Below are 24423 nucleotides of genomic sequence, written 5' to 3' on the forward strand. Positions count from 1 at the left end.
GCTATTCACGAAACCAAAAAAAAAACATGTTTTGTCTACTACGAGACGAACCCCACATATTGTATACCGTCGGAAAAGTCTCGTTCGCGACGATTTGCGAAAATCTCAATTCGTAACGTTTCGTGTTACAATGGCAACGCTATTCACAAACAAAACAAAAATGGGCCAATTGAATAGAAACGCACCTTTTGTGTAATACGAAACGAACCGGCCATCGAACCCCCACATGTTATATACCGTCGGAAAGGTCAACTTCTCGACAATCGGCGTATTTTAATTGGGAACATTACGTGTTACCATGGCGACGCTATTTACAATTTTTTTTTAAAATGGGCCAATTTAATGGGTACGCCTGTTTTGTCTAATACGAGATGAACCGGCCAACGAACCCCCATATATGTTATACCGTCGGAAAGGTCTCGTTTTCCCCGATGGGTGTATTTTAAATTGGGAACATTTCGTGTTACCATGGCAACGCTATTCACGAACCCAAAAAAAACAGCTTTTGTCTACTACGAGACGAACCGGCCAACGAACCCCCACATATTGTATACCGTCGGAAAAGTCTCGTTCGCGCCGATTTTCGAAAATCTCAATTGGTAACGTTTCGTGTTACAATGTCAACGCTATTCACAAACAAAACAAAAATGGGCCAATTAAATAGAAACGCACCTTTTGTGTAATACAAAACAAACCGGCCAACGAACCCCCACATGTTGTATACCGTCGGAAAGGTCAACTTCTCGACAAAGTGCGTATTTTAATTTGGGAACATTTTGTGTTACCATGGCAACGCTATTCACGATTTTTTTTTTTAAATGGGACAAATGATGACTATGTTGTCGAATATGAGATGAACCGACCAACGAACCCCCACATATGTTATACCGTCGGAAAGGTCTAATTTTCCCCAAAGGGTGTATTTTAAATTGGGAACATTTCGTGTTACCATGGCAACGCTATTCACGACCAAAAAAACCACCTTTTGTCTGCTACGAGACAAACCGTCCAACAAACCCCCACATATGTTATAATATATGCTTATTGTTATTTGGCCCCTCACCTGTGACCTCCCCCTGTAGTCCACAGAGACCTAAAACCCCACAACATCCTGGTGTCCATGCCAAACGCCCACGGTAGAGTACGGGCTATGATCTCTGACTTTGGCCTGTGTAAGAAGCTAGCAGTGGGCCGTCATAGTTTCAGTAGACGGTCTGGAGTGCCGGGGACGGAGGGCTGGATCGCTCCTGAGGTGCTCAGTGAAGACTGCAAAGACAACCCAGTAAGTAGAAAAGAGTGACAGAGTCATTTGTGGTTTGAGAAGAGACTAAACATGATTTATTTGAGGTAGGGTGCTTGTCTGCTCAAGTGGATTACACTTTGTCATTCTATTATTATTATAGAGGTTTATTTGAAATAGGGACAGATACAAAAACATAGACATCTGAAACAGTTGTGATGCATGCATCACAGTGTTTGTAGCCAAAGCTAATTTACAACACTTGTCCCCAACAACAACAACAACACAGATCCAACATCATTAAAATAGGAAAATAAAAAATAGAATGAGTTGATAATAATGATAATAGTAATAACACAAACAAAGTGCAAACTAGATAAAAGCCAATAATAATAATAATAACACAGACAAAGTGCAAACTAGATAAAAGCCAATAATAATAATAATAACACAGACAAAGTGCAGACTAGATAAAAACCAATTAGTAAAAATGATGGATTAAATAAATGTAGGCATATTTTCATGAAAGGAAAATAGCTAAAGAAGTGTATTGTATGCTGAATAAAAACAAACAGAATTATTAGAGATGTCCGATAATATCGGCCTGCCGATATTATCGGCCGATATATGCGTTAAAATGTAATATCGGAAATTATCGGTATCGTTTTTTTTATTATCGGTATCTTTTTTTCTATTTTTCTTTTTTTTTAAAAAATTAAATCCACATAAAAAACACAAGATACACTTACAATTAGTGCACCAACCCAAAAAACCTCCCTCCCCCATTTACACTCATTCACAAAAAAGGGTGGTTTCTTTCTGTTATTAATATTCTGCTTCCTACATTATATATCAATATATATCAATACAGTCTGCAAGGGATACAGTCCGTAAGCACACATGATTGTGCGTGCTGCTGCTCCACTAATAGTACTAACCTTTAACAGTTAATTTTAGTAATTTTCATTCATTACTAGTTTCTATGTAACTGTTTTTATATTGTTGTACTTTCTTTTTTATTCAAGAAAATGTTTTTAATTTATTTATCTTATTTTACTAATTTTAAAAAAAAGTACCTTATCTTCACCATACCTGGTTGTCCAAATTAGGCATAATAATGTGTTAATTCCACGACTGCATATATCGGCTGATGTCGGTATCGGTTGATATCGGTATCGGTAATTAAAGAGTTGGACAATATCGGAATATCGGATATCGGCAAAAAGCCATTATCGGACATCCCTAAGAATTATCCAACTTCTTTTCTTTTCTATTCCTCTTTGTCACATTTCAGACCTGTGCTGTAGATATCTTTTCGGCCGGTTGCGTCTTCTACTACGTTGTTTCCCAGGGTAGCCACCCTTTCGGCAAGTCCCTGCAGAGACAAGGCAACATCCTGCTGGGAACATACAGCCTGGACCACCTGCAAACTGACAAACACAGTAAGGCTTGAAACTGGAAGTTTGTTTGCGATTAAACATTTAGGATGACCTACATTTGTTGTCCTTCGTCTTACCCAGCTGACTTCATAGCCAGACAGTTGATAGAGCAGATGATGAGCATGGAGCCTCATCGCAGGCCTTCAGCAGAGTGTGTTCTCAAACACCCTTTCTTCTGGAGCCTGGAGAAGGAACTGCAGTTCTTTCAGGTGCGCACACACCTCTTAAATGCACAAAACCCAAAAGCAGTGAAGTTGCCACGTTGTGTAAATGGTAAATAAAAAGAGAATACAATGATTTGCAAATCCTTTTCAACTTATATTCAATTGAATAGACTGCAAAGACAAGATATTTAATGTTCACACTGAGAAACCTAATTTGTTTTTGCAAATAATCATTCACTTAGAATTTAATGGCAGCAACACATGGCAAAAAAGTTGTCACAGGGGCATTTTTACCACTGTGTTACATGGCCTTTCCTTTTAACAAAACTCAGTAAACGTTTAGGAACTGAGGAGACACATTTTTGAAGTGGAATTCTTTCCCATTCTTGCTTGAGTTGTTCAACAGTCCGGGGGTCTCTGTTGTGGTATTTTAGGCTTCATATTGCACCACACATTTTCAATGGGAGACAGGTCTGGACTACAGGCAGGCCAGTCTAGTACCCGCACTCTTTTACTATGAAGCCACGTTGATGTAACACGTGGCTTGGCATTGTCTTGCTGAAATAAGCAGGGGCGTCCATGATAACATTGCTTGGATGGCAACATATGTTGCTCCAAAAGCTGTATGTACCTTTCAGCATTAATGGCGCCTTCACAGATGTGTAAGTTACCCATGTCTTGGGCACTAATACACCCCCATACCATCACACATGCTGACTTTTACAATTTGCGCCTATAACAATCCGGATGGTTCTTTTCCTCTTTGGTCCGGAAGACACAACATCCACAGTTTCCAAAAACAATTTGAAATGTGGACTCGTCAGACCACAGAACACTTTAACACTTTGCATCAGTCCATCTTAGATGAGCTCAGGCCCAGGGTGTTGTTGATAAATGGCTTTCGCTTTGCATAGGAGAGTTTTAACTTGCACTTACAGATGTAGCGACGGACTGTAGTTACTGACAGTGGTTTTCTGAAGTGGTCCTGAGCCCATGTGGTGATATCCTTTACACACTGATGTCACTTTTTGATGCAGTACCGCCTGAGGGATCGAAAGTCACGGGCATTCAATGTTACGTGCAGTGATTTCTCCAGATTCTCTGAGCCTTTTGATGATATTACAGACCGTAGATGGTGAAATCCCTAAATTCCTTGCAATAGCTCGTTGAGAAATGTTGTACTTAAACAATTTGCTCACGCTTTTGTTGACAAAGTGGTGACCCTCGCCCCTTCCTTGTTTGTGAATGACTGAGCATTTCATAGAAGCTGCTTTTATACCCAATCATGGCACCCACCTGTTCCCAATTAGCCTGTTCACCTGTGGGATGTTCCAAATAAGTCTTTGATGAGCATTCCTCAACTTTCTCAGTCTTTTTTGCCACTTGTGCCAGCTTTTTTGAAACATGTTGCAGGCATCAAATTCCTAATATTTGCAAAATATAACAAAGTTTTCCAGTTCAAATGTTAAATATCTTGTCTTAGCAGTCTATTCAATTGAATATAAGTTGAAAAGGATTTGCAAATCATTGTATTCTGTTTTTATTTACCATTTACACAACGTGACAACTTCACTGCTTTTGGGGTTTGTACTTCATATACTAAAGGGTTTCTAAATGAGGACACCTCCTTTGGTCAACCAGCTGACATGTGTGCATCTTTATGTGTCAACATAAGACTATATTCAAATGTTTGGCCCCTTGGATGTTCACTAAAGATGTGTTTTGTGTTGCCGCAGGATGTGAGTGACAGAATAGAGAAGGAACCGCTGGACGGACCAATCGTGAGACAGCTGGAGCGAGGAGGGCGGGCTGTAGTCAAGAGTGACTGGAGGGAGCATATCACAGTGCCACTGCAGACGGGTATGAGGTCACGCATAAATCCCTTTAACCTGACATAAATATTTATTAAAGGCCTACTGAAATGCGATTTTCTTATTTAAACGGGGATAGCAGGTCCATTCTATGTGTCATACTTGATCATTTCGCGATATTGCCATATTTTTGCTGAAAGGATTTAGTAGAGAACATCGACGATAAAGTTCGCAACTTTTAGTCGCTGATAAAAAAGCCTTGCCTGTACCGGAAGTAGCGTGACGTCACAGGTTGTGGAGCTCCTCACATCTACACATTGTTTACAATCATGGCCACCAGCAGCGAGAGCGATTCGGACCGAGAAAGCGACAATTACCCCATTAATTTGAACGAGGATGAAAGATTTGTGGATGAGGAAAGTGAGAGTGAAGGACTAGAGGGCAGTGGTACCTATTCAGATAGGGAAGATGCTGTGAGAGGCAGGTGGGACCTGATATTCAGCTGGGAATGACTACAACAGTAAATAAACACAAGACATATACAGTATATACTCTATTAGCCACAACACAACCAGGCTTATATTTAATATGCCACAAATTAATCCCGCATAACAAACACCTCCCCCCTCCCGTCCATATAACCCGCCAATGCAACTCAAACACCCGCACAGCACACTCAATCCCACAGCCCAAAGTACCGTTCACCTCCCCAAAGTTCATACAGCACATATATTTCCCCAAAGTTCCGTACGTGACATGCACATAGCGGCACGCACGTACGGGCAAGCGATCAAATGTTTGGAAGCCGCAGCTGCGTACTGCGTTACACATACAAATTAAACAAAATGCTAATGGCAACATTCTGGTTGCGTACTCACGGTACCGCGTCTGCGTATCCAACTCAAAGTCCTCCTGGTAAGAGTCTCTGTTGTCCCAGTTCTCCGCAGGCCAACGGTAAAGCTTGACTGTCATCTTTCGGGAATGTAAACAATGAAACACCGGCTACGTGTTTGTGTTGCTGCAGCCGGCCGCTAATACACCGCTTCCCACCTACAGCTTTCTTCTTTGCTGTCTCCATTGTTCATTGAACAAATTGCAAAAGACTCACCAACACAGATGTCCAGAATACTGTGAAATTTTGCGATGAAAACAGACGACTTAATAGCTGGCCACAATAGTAATCTAACCCGGCCGTATTGGCATGTGTTGCAATGTTAAGATTTCATCATTGATATATAAACTATCAGACTGCGTGGTCGCTAGTAGTGGCCTTTAAGGAAGTACTTTTCACATTGATGCTTTCCCCCTCATTTTTAGTATCTTATATTTATAGTCCAGTGCTCCGATTTCTGACTGCCCTCAGTCTCCACCCGAATAACATTTCTCTCTTGTCACTTCTGATTTCCAGCACCAGCCACCATTGTGATGTGTGTTTTTGTCGCTTTACAGATCTGAGAAAGTTTCGTTCCTACAAAGGTGGCTCGGTCAGAGACCTCCTCCGTGCAATGAGAAACAAGGTAAGAGTGTAGTCACATCCAATGTTGCCGTTAACGCACTTTTTGTGTCTTTTTACGCGCATTTCCAAAAGTCCGCGCGTCCACGGGACGCTGGTTTTTTTGTTTTTTTTCCGGCCCTGCCGTCTTCGGGTCAAAACTCTGGTTTGCTTGTTTTTTTAATAGATTATCGCTTTCCGCTGGTGTTTTGTTTTGTTTATATTTGCCGATGTTGTGCCAAAATGTGATTGCCTACCAAAAATGTATTTCCTTGGCGGGAGCGCGCACCATTCGCTAAACCTGCATTGCTTGGCTTGGCGTGTCAACAGTTAATTACTAGATGTAAGCATACTTGCCAACCCTCCCGTTTTTAGCGGGAGAATCCCGATATTCAGCGCCTCTCCCGACAAACTCCCGGTATTCAGCCGGAGCTGGAGGCCACGCCCCCTCCAGCTCAATGCGGACCTGAGTGGGGACGGCCTGTTCTCACGTCCGCTTTCCCAGCAGCTTGCCTGCCCAATGACGTCATAACATCTACGGCTTTTAGAGAGTAGAGTGCACAACAAGGAGAGAAAGTTTCTTATGTGGGTTTATTGTTAGGCAGTTTCATTAACGTCCTCCCAGCGCGGTAACAACACACAACAACAGCAGTCACGTTTTTGTCTACCGTAAAGCAGTTCGTCTGCCGTAAACAGCAATGTTATGACACTCTTAAACAGGACAATACTGCCACCTACTGGATAGCCTGCAGAACACTGAAATTCAAGCATGTCTTTTATTTATATGTATAATAAAAAAAATAACAAATATATATATATAGCTAGAATTCACTGAAAGTCAAGTATTTCATACATATATATATATATTATATATATATATGAAATACTTGATTTGGTGAATTCTAGCTGTAAATATACTCTCCTTTTAACCACGCCCTTAGCCACGCCCCAACCACGCCCAACCCCACCACCTCCCGATATTGGAGGTCTCAAGGTTGGCAAGTATGGATGTAAGACAAACACTTTATCTTCATGGTTATTGTAACGTTACGTGTTTGACATTTTCCGGACACAATAAAGGCTTAAATAATGTCAGTTTGCCTTTTCTGTGGTATTATTGAGATTTAAAAGGACTGTTAGTCCCATGTTGATGTGATAAAACCTCTTTCTTGTTTGGAAGAAACATACAATTGTTACTGTTATTTCTCAATGCACATAATTAATATTTATAAAGTGTTTGGATGTATTCATTTATGTAACATTTTCATTAAATGTAATATTGCCTGACAAAAAGTGATTTGACGTAATATTTTGATGTTTACACATCGCATATTTTACTAGAATACCCTTATGAGCATTACATATATCAACATCAAGTACCTACTGTACTGTTTACTTGTTGAAATACCCTTTACAAAGCTAAAATCTACCCAAACGACCACTTTGCTGCAGCCACAAATTGATTGTTTGATTGTTTTAAAAAAAAACGTTGTTTTTTGGGGGGTTTTTTTGTCATAAAGAAATACAATCATGTGTGCTTACGGACTGTAGTCCTGCAGACTGTATTGATTTATATTGATATATAATGTATATATTGTGTTTTTTATGTTGATTTAATACTTTTTTTTTTTTTTTTAACTTCTTGTGCGGCCACTGTTTTACTGGATATGTACCACTCCGTACAGCAGCGTTTTAAAAATGTCAATAATTTTACTTTTGTAAACCGATACCGATAATTTCCAATATTACATTTTAAAGTTAAAAAGTAGTAAAGATAAAGTTAAAGTACCAATGATTGTCACACACACACTAGGTGTGGCGAAATTATTCTCTGCATTTGACCCATCACCCTTGATCACCCCCTGGGAGGTGAGGGGAGCAGTGGGCAGCAGCGGTGGCCATGCCCGGGAATCATTTTTGGTGATTTAACCCCCAATTCCAACCCTTGATGCTGAGTGCCAAGCAGGGAGGTAATGGGTACCATTTTTTTTATAGTCTTTGGTATGACTCGGCCGGGGTTTGAACTCACAACCTACCCATCTCAGGGCAGACACTCTAACCACTAGGCCACTGAGTAGGTAAAACATTCATCTCTAATTATTAGGGATGTCCGATAATGGCTTTTTGCCGATATCCGATATGCCAGTATTGTCCAACTCTTTAATTACCGATACCGATATCAACCGATACCGATATCAACCGATATATACAGTCGTGGAATTAACACATTATTATGCCTAATTTGGACAACCATGTATGGTGAACATAAGGTACTTTTTAAAAAAATGAATCAAATAAAATAAGATTAATAAATTAAAAACATTTTCTTGAATAAAAAAGAAAGTAAAACAATATAAAAACAGTTACATAGAAACTAGTAATTAATGAAAATGTGTAAAATTAACTGTTAAAGGTTAGTACTATTAGTGGAGCAGCAGCACGCACAATCATGTGTGCTTACGGACTGTATCCCTTGCAGACTGTATTGATATATATTGATATATAATGTAGGAACCAGAATATTGATAACAGAAAGAAACAACCCTTTTGTGTGAATGAGTGTAAATGGGGGAGGGAGGTTTTTTGGGTTGGTGCACTAATTGTAAGTGTATCTTGTGTTTTTTATGTGGATTTAATAAAATAAAATTAAAAAAACGATACTGATAATAAAAAAAAAAACGATACCGATAATTTCCGATATTACATTTTAACACATTCATCTCTAATTATTAGGGATGTCTGATAATGGCTTTTTGCCGATACCCGATATGCCGATATTGTCCAACTCTTTAATTACCGATACCAATATCAACCGATACCGATATCAACCGATATATACAGTCGTGTAATTAACACATTATTATGCCTAATTTGGACAACCAGGTATGGTGAAGATAAGGTACTTTTTAAAAAAATGAATCAAATAAAATAAGATGAATAATTTAAAAACATTTTCTTGAATAAAAAAGAAAGTACAACAATATAAAAACAGTTACATAGAAACTAGTAATGAATGAAAATGAGTAAAATTAACTGTTAAAGGTTAGTACTATTAGTGGAGCAGCAGCACGCACAATCATGTGTGCTTACGGACTGTATCCCTTGCAGACTGTATTGATATATATTGATATATAATGTAGGAAGCAGAATATTAATAACAGAAAGAAACAACCCTTTTGTGTGAATGAGTGTAAATGGGGGAGGGAGGTTTTTTGGGTTGGTGCACTAATTGTAAGTGTATCTTGTGTTTTTTATGTGGATTTAATAAAAAAAAAAAAACAAAAAAAAAAACGATATTGATAATAAAAAAAACGATACCGATAATTTCCGATATTACATTTTAACGCATTTATCGGCAGACCGATATTATCGGACATCACTACTAATTATAACTGAATACATTTACATATGCATAAAAAATTGTTTTCTTTGGTATTATTTTTTTTAACGAATTAACGTTTATGCCAACATTTTCCAAAACACAACATAGAATGTGAGATATAACCGGATAATGCATACATTTATAATTTGTTTACAAAACGCTCACAAAAAAGTGAGACCCCATTTTGAAAATTCCTCACGCCAACACTGCCATGATAGTCCTGTCAAGAGTGTTTTAACCCTCGCACCTGTTCTTGTTCCTTCAACAGAAACATCATTACCGGGAGTTGCCTCTCGACGTCCAGGAGACCCTCGGCTCCATCCCGGACGACTTTGTCGCCTACTTCACGTCCCGTTTCCCGCACCTGCTCATGCACACATACTTGGCCATGCGGACCTGCGCCACGGAGAGGCCTTTCTTGCCTTACTATTCCAAAATGGCACAAGTGGAGGCGCCACTAACACGAAATGAACGTGAAACGAACGCTACACCGAACCAAGAGTGCACACAGACGTCACAGCAAGTACAGGAGGGTGAAAGCCCAGCCTCTTCTTCTTCATCATCATCATCATCACCGCCGCACGACGACCCGTCTTCTTGTGCTCATGCATCAGTGGAGACTCAGTCAGACTTGCACTGCCTCAGAACCCCAAACTCTTGAACTCCGGCAAAGCCGCGTCCATTCAGTTTGAGACTTTGAAAAGCGGAGCTGTGTGATTACTTGAAGACCTTACGGGACCAGTTGCTGTATTTTGTGCTGGTGAGGACCAGGCCTGCAGTGCCTGGGACGCACTCGCCCGGAGCAGCTGCTGCATCCTAATTGAAGTGCCTTCCGGGTCAAACGCAACAGAACCGTCCACAAGTCCGACAGCCAAAACGAGTTGTCGGGTTTTGTGTCGTAGCTAAACTGAGCAAGAAGGTTTTTTTTTTTTTTTTTTTAAGAAGTCCAAAAAGAGTATTTGTCCAAAAAAAAAAAAAAAAAATACCTGGCCTTCTTTTGTGGGAATTGTGTACCATGTGGGTAATTTTATTGTGCAATGTTGTATTTTTCAGTGGGTTTGTTCACTGCACAGATACTGTATGAATATTTTTGACGGACCGATTCAAACATTTGCATCGTCAATGTGGCAACTGTGCCTTTTTTTTAATACACAAATTAAATAACTCACAAATCTAATCGATTATGCTAAATCTGCTTGTTAATGCTGCTAAGTGCTTCTCCTTGTCAATCAAGACGTGTGCGTATGTGTGTGTGCTGCAAGTGGACGATTGTTTTCATGATATGAATACTGCAGGTAATTTTACTATGGTTCTATATATTTTTTTGCTTTAAATGACTTGAGAGGGCAAATCTGCAGAGAGTACTCCTATGTGTCAAAGTGAAGGTAATGACATGTGCATTAAAGTATTTTGTTTTATACTCAATTTGTGTATTATTTGCAGACTTGGCTGTCATTTAAACATGCTGAAAGTATAATAATGATATACACAATGTTCTTGCCATTTGATATATATGTATATATATATAATGTATGTGTGTGTATATATATATATATATGTGTATATATATATATATATGTGTGTATGTATATATATATATGTATGTGTGTGTGTGTGTATATAAATGTGTATATACCGTATTTCCTTGAATTGGCGCCGGGAATATAGTATTCGCCTGCCTAGAATTACAGCCGGGTCAAACTCGTTTCGCAAAATAATTAGCGCATGCTTGGCACTTCCGCCGGGTCAAATATGAGTCATTAAATGACTCCCGCCTCCTGGTGGTAGAGGGCGCTAGTGATCCTTGACAGGTACTGCAGAAGAAGACAACAAGCAGCAAGCATGAGCAGCAATTGTTTGCTTGCACTTTTAACATGGAGGATTACATTTCTAAAATAAAACAGTTTTCTAAACTGGACTTTCAATCGAAGCAGGAGGTAATAATTAAAGGAATATCTCCAGAGACTTTTAAAATTGAAGAAAGATAATAAAGACTGCCTTTGATCAGAAGCAGCTGCAAATGGACCCATTTACAAGTAAAGGTAAGATCATAATAACGTTTTTTTAATTAAATGTGCTTTTCATGATAAGGTATGCGCCGGAGTGAGAAGAGGTTTTAAAATAATTAGCGCATGCTTGCTCATTCCGCATGGTTTTGGTAACCACAGGAGTGAGAAGAGGTTTTAAATTAATTAGCGCCCCTGCGGCTATTCAAGGAAATACGGTATATATATATGCACGTATATATATATATATGCGTATATATATGTATGTGTATATATATATTCATATATATATATATATATATGCGTATATATATGTACGTGTATATATATATATTCATATATATATATATATATGTGTATATATATATATATATATATATACTGTATATGTGTATATATATATATATATACACATATATATATATTTTTTTTTTGCATCATGGCTAATAAAAATATGCATTCAGACATGTTAATCTTTTTTTTCTTTATGGTATTTTATTATAAAAATATTAAATAATAGTTCAATTGTACATCTTTTTCTATTATTATTCTTAATGATTAAAAAGAGCTGCTGGGGAAAGTTTTTAAGGAAGAAGGCGTTAGAGCTATTTTGTCAACTCTCTCTTGCCGTAGCTGCCATGTTTATGTATGTATATATATATATATATATATATATATATATATATATATATATATATATATATATATCCGCCATCAGTGTGTGAATGTGTGTGTGAATGGGTGAATGTGGAAATACTGGCAAAGCGCTTTGAGTACCTTGAAGGTAGAAAAGCGCTATACAAGTATAACCCAAAAATATATATATATATATAATATAATATAAAAAAGATTTAACATATGTTTAAATGCATATTTGTATCAGCCATGATATGCAATATATATATATATATATATATATATATATATATATATATATATATATATATATATATATATATATATATATATATATATTGCATCAAAGCTAATAAAAATATGCATTCAAACATGTTAATCTTTTTTTTCTTTATGGTATTTTATTATAAAAAATATTAAGTAATAGCTCAATTGTATATCTTTTTTATTATTATTTTTTAATAATCAAAAAGAGCTGCTGGGGAAAGTTTTTAAGGAAGAAGGCGTTTGAGCTATTTTGTCAACTCTCTTTTGCCGTAGCTGCCATGTTTGGCCGTGCTATGTTTATGTTTATATATATATATATACATATATATATATATAAAAAAGATTTAACATATGTTTAAATGCATATTTGTGTTAGCCATGATGCAATGTATATGTATGTATATATATATATATATATATATATATATATATATATATATATATATATATATATATATATATATATATATATATATATTGCGTCATGGCTAATAAAAATATGCATTTAAACATATGTTAATTTTTTTTTTTCTTTATTGTATTTTATTATACAAAATATTAAGTAATAGCTCAATTGTACATCTTTTTTATTATTATTTTTTTATAACCAAAAAGAGCTGCTGGGGATAGTTTTTAAGGAAGAAGGCGTTTGAGCTATTTTGTTATCTCTCACTTGCCGTAGCTGCCATGTTTGGCCCCGCCATGTTTAAAGGGACACAACCACATATAATATATATACTTTGCATCATGGCGACCTAAACAACCCTCTCTTGTTACTTTAATGGCGCACTAAGAGACAACACAACAACTAAATGTTCGTCTTGTTGCTTTTATTCCCTTCCTCAACTTGTTGTTATCGAGCTCATGGCTGTACGTATCAAGCTAACTGTAGCTGTGCTTCTCACTTTAGCTTTGGCGGCATTTGTTCACTTAATTACCAGCAAAGTTGGTGAAAGTGCACCGGAGACACAACAACCCCTCCAGTGTGTCATGTCCCCGGACAGACGCTTCGACTGTGGCCGGGACAGAGTCGTCAGTCAGGGGGAATGTGAGCAGAGAGCTTGTTGTTACTCTCCACTCACTAACTCTTCCAGAGCTCCATGGTGCTTCTACCCTCATGCATACCCAGGATACAGCATGGGGGCCCTGACTCCCACACACCGGGGGCAGGCGGCCACCCTCACCCGGGACAACCCCTCATACCTGCCCAGAGATGTCCCCACTCTCCACCTGCAGGAGACACAGGAGTCTGCAGGCTGCCTGCGCCTCACTGTGAGAAACAACTCCATGACATGTTTAAATCAGTGTTCTTCTAGTGTGCCGTGGGAGATGATCTAATGCAGGGGTCACCAACCTTTTTGAAAGCAGGAGCTACTTCTTGGGTAGTGATTAATGCGAAGGGCTACCAGTTTGATACACACTTAAATAAATTGCCAGAAATAGCCAATTTGCTCAATTTACCTTTAACTCTATGTTATTATTAATAATTAATGATATTTACACTTAATTGAACGGTTTAAAAGTAGGGATGTCCGATAATGGCTTTTTGCCAATATTCCGATATTGTCCAACTCTTTAATTACCGATACCGATATCAACCGATACCGATACTGATATATACAGTTGTGGAATTAACACATTATTATGCCTAATTTGGACAACCAGGTATGGTGAAGATAAGGTCCTTTTTTTTTTAATTAATAAAATAAAATAAGATAAATAAATTAAAAACATTTTCTTGAATAAAAAAGAAAGTAAAACAATATAAAATCAGTTCCATAGAAACTAGTAATTAATGAAAATTTGTAAAATTAACTGTTAAAGGTTAGTACTATTAGTGGAGCAGCAGCACACACAATCATGTGTGCTTACGGACTGTATCCCTTGCAGACTGTATTGATATATATTGATATATAATGTAGGAAGCAGAATATTAATAACAGAAGGAAACAACGCTTTTGTGTGAATGAGTGTAAATGGGGGGAGGGAGGTTTTTTGGGTTGGTGCACTAATTGTAAGTGTATCTTGTGTTTTTTATGTGGATTTAATAAAAAAAATAAAAATAAAAAATACAATTAAAAAAACGATACCGATAATAAAAAAAAAACGATACCGATAATTTCCGATATTACATTTTAAAGCATTTATCGGCCGATAATATCGGCCGGCCGATATTATCGGACATCTCTGTTTAAAAGAGGAGAAAACACGAAAAAAATGACAATTCAATTTTGAAACATAGTTTATCTTCAATTTCCACTCTTTAAAATTCAAAATTCAACCGAAAAAAAGAAGAGAAAAACGAGCTAATTCGAATCTTTTTGAAAAAATTAAAAAAAGAATTTATGGAACATCATTAGTAATTTTTCCTGCTTAAGCTTGATTTTAGAATTTTGATGACATGTTTTAAATAGGTTAAAATCCAATCTGCACTTTGTTAGAATATATAACAAATTGGACCAAGCTATATTTCTAACAGAGACAAATCATTATTTCTTCTAGATTTTCCAGAACAAAAATTTTAAAATAAATTCAAAAGACTTTGAAATAAGATTTAAATTGGACCCTACAGATTTTCTAGATTTGCCTGGATAATTTTTTTGAATTTTAATCATAATAAGTTTGAAGAAATATTTCACAAATATTCTTCGTCGAAAAAACAGAAGCTAAAATGAAGAATTAAATTAAAATGTATTTATTATTCTTTACAATAAAGAAAAAATGTTTTACTTGAACATTGATTTAAATTGTCAGGAAAGAAGACGAAGTAATTTAAAAGGTAAAAAGGTATATGTGTTTAAAAATCCTAAAATCAGTTTTAAGGTTGTATTTTTTCTCTAAAATTGTCTTTCTAAAAGTTATAAGAAGCAAAGTAAAAAAATGTATGAATTTATTTAAACAAGTGAAGACCAAGTTTTTGAAATATTTTCTTGGATTTTCAAATTCTATTTGAGTTTTGTCTCTCTTAGAATTAAAAATGTCGGGCAAAGCGAGACCAGCTTGCTAGTAAATAAATCCAATTTAAAAAAATAGAGGCAGCTCACTGGTAAGTGCTGCTATTTGAGCTATTTTTAGAACAGGCCAGCGGGCTACTCATCTGGTCCTTATGGGCTACCTGGTGCCCGCGGGCACCGCGTTGGTGACCCCTGGTCTAATGTCACGTATTTGGTTAAAAACAATTTTTGCAAACCAGTAATTATAGTCTGCAAATGATGTGTTGTTGTTGAGTGTCAGTGCTGTCTAGAGCTCGGCAGAGTAACCGTGTAATACTCTTCCATATCAGTAGGTGGCAGCAGGTAGCTAATTACTTTGTAGATGTCGGAAACAGCGGGAGGCAGCGTGCAGGTAAAAAGGCGTCTAATGCTTAAACCAAAAATAAACAAAAGGTGAGTGCCCCTAAGAAAAGGCAGTGAAACTTAGGGAAGGCTATGCAGAACCAAACTGGCTACAAAGTAAACAATAACAGAATGCTGGACGACAGCAAAGACTTACTGTGGGGCAAAGACGGCGTCCACAATGTACATCCGAATATGACGTGACAATCAACAATGTCCACACAAAGAAGGATAAAACAACTGAAATAATCTTGATTGCTAAAACAAAGTACAAACCCCGTTTCCATATGAGTTGGGAAATTGTGTTAGTTGTAAATATAAACGGAATACAATGATTTGCAAATCATTTTCAACCCATATTCAGTTGAATATGCTACAAAGACAACATATTTGATGTTCAAACTGATAAAAACATTTTTTTTTTTACAAATAATCATTAACTTTAGAATTTGATGCCAGCAACACGTGACAAAGAAGTTGGGAAAGGTGGCAATAAATACTGATAAAGTGGAGGAATGCTCATCAAACACTTATTTGGAACATCCCACAGGTGTGCAGGCTAATTGGGAACAGGTGGGTGCCATGATTGGGTATAAAAGTAGATTCCATGAAATGCTCAATCATTCACAAACAAGGACGGGGCGAGGGTCACCACTTTGTCAACAAATGCCTGAGCAAATTGTTGAACAGTTTAAGAACAACCTTTCTCAACCAGCTATTGCAAGGAATTTAGGGATTTCACCATCTACGCTCCGTAATATCATCAAAGGGTTCAGAGAATCTGGAGAAATCACTGCACGTAAGCAGCTAAGCCCGTGACCTTCCATCCCTCAGGCTGTACTGCATCAACAAGCCACATCAGTGTGTAAAGGATATCACCACATGGGCTCAGGAACACTTCAGAAACCCGCTGTCAGTAACTACAGTTGGTCGCTACATCTGTAAGTGCAAGTTAAAACTCTCCTATGCAAGGCGAAAACCGTTTATCAACAACACCCAGAAACGCTTAAAAAATGTGTCTCCTCAGTTCCCAAACATTTACTGAGTGTTGTTAAAAGAAAAGGCCATGTAACACAGTGGTGAACATGCCCTTTCCCAACTACTTTGGCACGTGTTGCAGCCATGGAATTCTAAGTTAATTATTATTTGCAAAAAAAAAATAAAGTTTATGAGTTTGAACATCAAATATGTTGTCTTTGTAGTGCATTCAATTGAATATGGCTTGAAAAGGATTTGCAAATCATTGTATTCCGTTTATATTTACATCTAACACCATTTCCCAACTCATATGGAAACGGGGTTTGTAGATGACGGAAACAGCGGGAGGCAGCGTGCAGGTAAAAAGGCGTTTAATGCTTAAACCAAAAATAAACAAAAGGTGAGTGCCCCTAAGAAAAGGCATTGAAGCTTAGGGAAGGCTATGCAGAACCAAACTGGCTACAAAGTAAACAAAAACAGAATGCTGGACGACAGCAAAAACTTACTGTGGCGCAAAGACGGCGTCCACAATGTACATCCTAGTGATGGGTCCGGCAACACCGATGCATCGGCGCATGCGTCGAGCTCGTACCGCTTTTAGAAAGTCACGTGACCAATCATGAGCTGTTTCGGTCACGTGACCGATACGCGAACTGTGTCGCACTGACGCCTCCTCTGTGCCCTGTGAGCGGGTCTTTTCTACAGCGGGAGAAATAATAACTAAGAAGAGAAATCGTCTAAAATTTAATACGTTGGAAAAACTGTTTTTTTTAAATAAAAATGTGTAAAAAATAAATAAATAAAAAAAATTCCCAGTCCACAAGCATCCTCATTCACAACACGTTCTCTTAGATTCCCATGTTATGATACATGTTCACATTATTTATTGACTGTATCTATAAAAGATAAAAATATATTTTTATTTAAATAAAGATATGAAATAATCCTAAATGAAATACAATGACTTGGTTTTTTATTATTGTGTATACTAGGTCATAAAATCAGTGTCAGTTGAGTCGGTCCATAGGTTGCCTGTAGGGATTTTTAATGTCCAGCAGATGTCAGTATTTAGTGACGCAGTATCGACACAGTATCAATACAGTTTTGCAATGTATGAACCCATCACTAGTACATCCGAACATGACAATCAACAATGTCCACACAAACAAAGAAGGATAAAAACAACTGAAATATTCTTGACTGCTAAAACAAAGTAGATGTGGGAAATATCGCTCAAAGGAAGACATGAAACTGCTACAGGAAAATACCAAAAAAACAGGAAAAGCCACCAAAATAGGAGCGCAAGACAAGAAGTAAAACACTACACACAGGAAAACAGCAAAAAAGTCCAAATAAGTCAGGGTGTGATGTGACAGGTGGTGACAGTACACCTACTTTGAGACAAGAGCTATAGTGATGCATGCTTGGTTATGCTGTAAAGTCATATCCAACAATTGCGACAACGACTTTTTACTGTCAACTGAGTTTCGTTTTTTTTTAATGATTTCTGCTGGTGGTGTGCCTCCGCATTTTTTCAACGCAAAAAATGTGCCTCGGCTCAAAAAAGGTTGAAAAACACTGGTTGGTTTAAATCACAACACAAGACAACGTTGTGTTTTCCACGCAGCTGAAGGATCCATGGACACGCAGATATGAAGTTGACCTTCCTTCTGGGGTCCCTCAGGGCAAGGCCACTGCCCAAGATGCCTTATATGCCGTTAAGTACCAGACCGAGCCATTTGGCTTCGTCGTGACACGCAAATCCAATGGAAGAGTCCTGTAAGTACAGTATGTGGTCATGGTACAGAGCAGGGGTCGGCAACCCAAAATGTTGAAAGAGCCATATTGGCCCACAAATATCAAAAAGTAATCTGTGTGGAGCTGCAAAACATTAAATACTTATATAAGTGTTATAATTAGGGATGTCCGATAATGGCTTTTTGCCGATATCCGATATGCCGATATTGTCCAACTGTTTAATTACCGATACCGATATCAACCAATATATACAGTCGTGGAATTAACACATTATTATGCCTAATTTGGACAACCAGGTATGGTGAAGATAAGGTACTTTTTTAAAAAATTAATCAAATAAAATAAGATAAATAAATTAAAAACATTTTCTTAAATAAAAAAGAAAGTAAAACAATATAAAAACAGTTACATAGAAACTAGTAATTAATGAAAATCTGTAAAATTAACTGTTAAAGGTTAGTACTATTAGTGGACCAGCAGCACGCACAATCATGTGTGCTTACGGACTGTATCCCTTGCAGACTGTATTGATATATATTGATATATAATGTAGGAACCAGAATATTAATAACAGAAAGAAACAACCCTTTTGTGTGAATGAGTGTAAATGGGGTGGGTTGGTGCACTAATTGTAAGTGTATCTTGTGTTTTTTATGTGGATTTAATTTAAAAAAAAAACGAAACAAAACGATACTGATAATAAAAAAAACGATACCGATAATTTCCGATATTACATTTTAACGCATTTATCGGCCGATAATATCGGCAGACCGATATTATCGGACATCTCTAGTTATAATGATGGCAACACATGACGTAAGTAGCTGATAAGCTATATTAGCCTACTATCAAAATGACTGCGACTGTCGGGGGGTGGGGGTGGGGTGTTTGGGGGCGGGGGGCGTGGTTATTTACAGCTAGAATTCACCAACTCGAGTATTTCATATATATTTCATATATATATATATATATATATATATATATATATATATATATATATATATATATGAAATACTTGACTTTCAGTGAATTCTAGCTATATATATATATATTTTTTTTTAATTTTATTTACATAGAAAAAAAAACAAAAAAACTTGAATTTCAGTGTTCCAGTGGCTATCCATTAGATGGCAGTATTGTCCTGTTTAACTTCTCCGTTCATGATGAGTATATCATTTCGGCCGCCATGTCTGTAATTTCCTCGTTCTTCTGCTTCGTCTCCTTGTTGTGTGCGCAGTTGTGCACTCTATAAAAGCCCTAGATGTTATGACGTCTTTGGGCAGGCAAGCTGTTTATTTTGGGGGAAAGCGGACGTGAGAACAGGCTGTCCCCACTCAGTCTCAGGTCCGCATTGAGCTGGAGGGGGCGTGGCCTCCAGCTCCGGCTGAATACCGGGAGTTTGTCGGGAGAAAATCTCTGCCGGGAGGTTGTCGGGAGAGGCGCTGAATATCGGGATTCTCCCGCTAAAAACGGGAGGGTTGGCAAGTATGCAATATGTACATACAGCTAGCCTAATTAGCATATTAGCATCGATTAGCTTGCAGTCATGCAGTGACCAAATATGCCTGATTAGTGCTCGAACAAGTCAGTAACATCAACAAAGCTCACCTTTGTGCATTCACGCACAGTATAAAACGTTTGGTCGACAAAAGGAGTGGCATAAAACACATCAGAAAGTTATACATGTAAACAAACTGTTGAGTCACAGTCCTCATGACGGTGAGTTCAAGGGCCGCTGAAATTAGTAGGACAAAATGGCGCCCGCCAAATACTCTCATCAGTGAGGCATAAGCACTATTAAACAGTGTGTCATGTTTTGTCCTCCAACAGAAACCATATTACAACACAAAACTTATTTTTCACCCCATTTTTTTCCCCATTTCCATACATTTTTGAAAAAGCTCCCTGGAGCCATCAGGGCGCCGCTAAAGAGCCGCATGTGGCTCTAGAGCCGCGGGTTGCTGACCCCCGGTATGGAGAATGTCTAGTCCATCCATCCATTTTCTACCGCTTGTCCATTTTGGGGGTCGCGGGGGGTGCTGGAGCCTATCTCAGCTGCATTCGGGCGGAAGGCGGGGTACACCCTGGACAAGTCGCCACCTCATCACAGGGCCAACACATATAGACAGACAACATTCACACTCATATTCACACACTAGGGACAGTTTAGTGTTGCCAATCAACCTATCCCCATTTGTCTAGTAATAGATTGTATTATTTTTGTGGTTTTCTACACCAAAATTAATCTACAGTCGTGGTCAAAAGTGTACATCATGTCATGGCTGTCTTGAGTTTCCAATCATTTCTACAACTCTTATTTTTTTTGTGATAGAGTGATTGGAGCACATACTTGTTGGTCACAAAAAACATTCATGAAGTTTGCTTCTTTTATGAATTTATTATGGGTCTACTGAAAATGTGCTGGGTCAAAAGTATACATACAGCAATGTTAATATTTGCTTACATGTCCCTTGGCAAGTTTACCTGCAATAAGGCACTTTTGGTAGCCATCCACAAGCCTCTGCTTGAATTTTTGACCACAAAATCGGTGGAGTTCAGCTAAATGTGTTGCTTTTCTGAAATGGACTTGTTTCTTCAGCATTGTCCACACGTTTAAGTCAGGACTTTGGGAAGGCCATTCTAAAACCTTCATTCTAGCCTGATTTAGCCATTCCTTTACCACTTTTGACGTGTGTTTGGGGTCATTGTCCTGTTGGAACACCCAACTAGCGCCCAAGACCCAACCTCCGGGCTGATGATTTTAGCTTGTCCTGAAGAATTTGGAGGTAATCCTCCTTTTCCATTGTCCCATTTACTCTCTGTAAAGCACCAGTTCCATTGGCAGCAAAACAGGCCCAGAGCATAATACTACCACCACCATGCTTGACAGTAGGAGTGGTGTTCCTGGGATTAAAGGCCTCACCTTTTCTCCTCCAAACATATTGCTGGGTATTGTGGCCAAACAGCTCCATTTTTGTTTCATCTGACCACAGAACTTTCCTCCAGAAGTTCTGGATGGCTACCAAAAGTGCCTTATGTGTGCCACATTATGTTCTTTACAAGTGTATGTAAACTTTTGATCACGACTGTATGTGTGTATGTATATATATATATATATATATATATATATATATATATATATATATATATATATATATATATATATATATATATATATATATATATATATATATATATATCAGTACATGACCAATCATATCAAGATAGTAATACAATTGTTGTTTGTTTCAAATCTAGCATGAATACCACAGTGGCACCTTTGCTGTTTTCTGACCAGTACCTGCAGCTGTCCACGTCATTGGCCTCCTCTCTTGTGTCAGGCCTTGGAGAGCACTACACTCCCCTCATCTTGGACCTTAACTGGACCTCCCTGACCCTCTGGAACAGAGACATGGCCCCTCGTGTGATTATATTGAAAAAGTATATCCACCTCAGTTAATAGAGTGTAACTACGTGTACTTTTTCATACAGGCCAATGCAAACCTCTATGGCTCGCATCCGTTCTACATGGTCCAGGAGGAGGATGGACTGGCTCATGGGGGGTTCCTTCTCAACAGCAATGCCATTGGTGCGGTCTTTAAAACACATTATTTTGCCATTTTAGCATTCTAAGTGTGTATTTCTTCCCAGAGGTGATCCTGCAGCCTCTTCCAGCTCTGACTTGGATCTCAACAGGTGGAATCCTGGATCTGTACATCTTCATGGGTCCAGATCCTCAGACTGTTGTACGACAATACCTGCAAGTCATTGGTACAAGTCACGACCTACTTTATGTGAATAATCGTGGTAAAAGATACATATTTAAATGTGTTCATCCCCAGGGTATCCCATGATGCCCCCTTATTGGTCATTGGGCTTCCACCTGTGTCGCTGGGGATACACAAGCACTAATGTGACACGGCGGGTGGTACAGAGGATGCGTGATGCTAACTTACCCATGGTAAATGAACCTAACGTGAATCATATACTGTAAAAAAACAATATACTGTATTTTCCGGACTATAAGGCGCACATAAAAACTTTTTTTTCTTCTCAAAACTCAACAGCGCGCCTTATGTAAGGAATAAGTTGGGTTGAGCTTACTCACCTCGAAGCTATTTTATTTGGTACATGGTGTAATGGTAAGTGTGACCAGTAGAGGGCAGTGAAACATAAAGAGATTCGTGTAGACAGCACTATGATTGCCAATATGTCTCAAGTAAACAACACCAACCTTATAAATGTTCCATTGAAAATATAGAACATTACACACGGTGCTCTAAAATATATCAAACTGTTTTAGTACGACTTTGGTAAGCTATGAAGCCACACCGCTTGAAGGATTGTCGGCGCATTAAACATAGGAGTATTATTATGGTGTGTGTTTAAGGTAAAACATTATCTGGCAGGTGTTTTCGCAATATTATGCAAAAGAAACTTTTCTTACCTTCTGGTACCTGCTGATCTGTATTTAAGATCTGTAGAAGTCCTGAAAAGTTGCGCGTCTGTCTTTGTAGTCCGTGCCGACACCGTAGTCCATAAGCTTCTTCTTTTTACTCTATCTTCTTGTTATGTGACATTCATCCTCCACTGCTGCCATTTCTAATATAAAGGTAGTGTAAAGTTCTTACTTATATCTGTCCGTAAACTCGCCATGAAAGGACTAAAACATACCGGTGTGGTGAGTGACATTATTCACCCAAGGAACTTTAGTTATAATAATAATAATAATAATAATAATAATAATAATAATAATTAGAGATGTCCGATAATATCGGCCTGCCGATATTATCGGCCGATATATGCGTTAAAATGTAATATCGGAAATTATCGGTATCGTTTTTTTTATTATCGGTATCGTTTTTTTTATTTATTTTTTTTATTATTAAATCCACATAAAAAACACAAGATACACTTACAATTAGTGCACCAACCCAAAAAACCTCCCTCCCCCATTGACACTCATTCACACAAAAGGGTTGTTTCTTTCTGTTATTAATATTCTGCTTCCTACATTATATATCAATATATATCAATACAGTCTGCAAGGGATACAGTCCGTAAGCACACATGATTGTACGTGCTGCTGGTCCACTAATAGTACTAACCTTTAACAGTTAATTATACTAATTTTCATTCATTACTAGTTTCTATGTAACTGTTTTTATATTGTTGTACTTTCTTTTTTATTCAAGAAAATGTTTTTAATTTATTTATCTTATTTTACTAATTTTTTTAAAAAGTACCTTATCTTCACCATACCTGGTTGTCCAAATTAGGCATAATAATGTGTTAATTCCACGACTGCATATATCGGTTGATATCGGTATCGGTTGATATCGGTATCGGTAATTAAAGAGTTGGACAATATCGGAATATCGGATATCGGCAAAAAGCCATTATCGGACATCCCTAATAATAATAATAGATTTTATATGTAAAAAGCACTTTACATTGAGTAAACAACCTCAAAGTGCTACAGTGTATTAAAAAAAATATACATAAAAAGATAATAAAAAAATTAAAACTAGAACAGCCAAATAGCTAAAACTAGTATGCATATATCTAAAAAAAAAAAAGCTTTTTTAAAAAGAAGGGTTTTTAAGCCTTTTTTAAAAGCATCCGCAGTCTGTGGTGCCCTCAGGTGGTCAGGGAGAGCGTTCCACAGACTGGGAGCGGCGGAGCAGAAAGCCCGGTCTCCCATTGTTCGTAGCTTTGTCCTCGGAGGCTGGAGGAGGTTATCCTGTCCGTAGCGGAGGTGTCGTGTGGAGGATTTGGGGGTGAGTAGTTCTTTGAGGTAGAGGGGGGCATTTCCATGGAGGCACTTATTAGAGAGTTCCGGTCGGACGGTTTTCGGCGTTGTTGTTGTTTCCGGATGAGGAGATGCTGCTCCGTTATTGATTGAAGTAAAGTGT

At 37.8% G+C, this 24423-nt stretch overlaps 2 protein-coding genes across 2 annotated transcripts in view; both read left to right on the forward strand.

Annotated features, from left to right (window-relative positions):
* LOC133643013 (serine/threonine-protein kinase/endoribonuclease IRE1-like) overlaps positions 1-10953 on the forward strand; it is a 73277-nt gene extending 62324 nt beyond the window's left edge. Inside the window, exons 17-22 of the mRNA XM_062037428.1 lie at positions 1083-1282; positions 2535-2682; positions 2761-2888; positions 4580-4703; positions 6104-6171; positions 9797-10953. Of these exons, the coding sequence (XP_061893412.1) occupies positions 1083-1282; positions 2535-2682; positions 2761-2888; positions 4580-4703; positions 6104-6171; positions 9797-10189 (1061 nt within the window). The 3' untranslated portion in view covers positions 10190-10953. The remainder of the gene's footprint in view (positions 1-1082; positions 1283-2534; positions 2683-2760; positions 2889-4579; positions 4704-6103; positions 6172-9796) is intronic.
* Positions 10954-13127: 2174 nt separating this feature from the next.
* The window catches only part of gaa (alpha glucosidase), a 36319-nt gene continuing 25023 nt past the window's right edge, over positions 13128-24423 (forward strand). The window contains 6 exon segments of the mRNA XM_062036557.1: positions 13128-13709; positions 18378-18529; positions 21767-21932; positions 22001-22097; positions 22160-22279; positions 22351-22469. Of these exon segments, the coding sequence (XP_061892541.1) occupies positions 13302-13709; positions 18378-18529; positions 21767-21932; positions 22001-22097; positions 22160-22279; positions 22351-22469 (1062 nt within the window). The 5' untranslated portion in view covers positions 13128-13301.

Source organism: Entelurus aequoreus, linkage group LG25 (genome assembly GCF_033978785.1).
Source record: "Entelurus aequoreus isolate RoL-2023_Sb linkage group LG25, RoL_Eaeq_v1.1, whole genome shotgun sequence".
NCBI classification, from domain to species: domain Eukaryota; kingdom Metazoa; phylum Chordata; class Actinopteri; order Syngnathiformes; family Syngnathidae; genus Entelurus; species Entelurus aequoreus.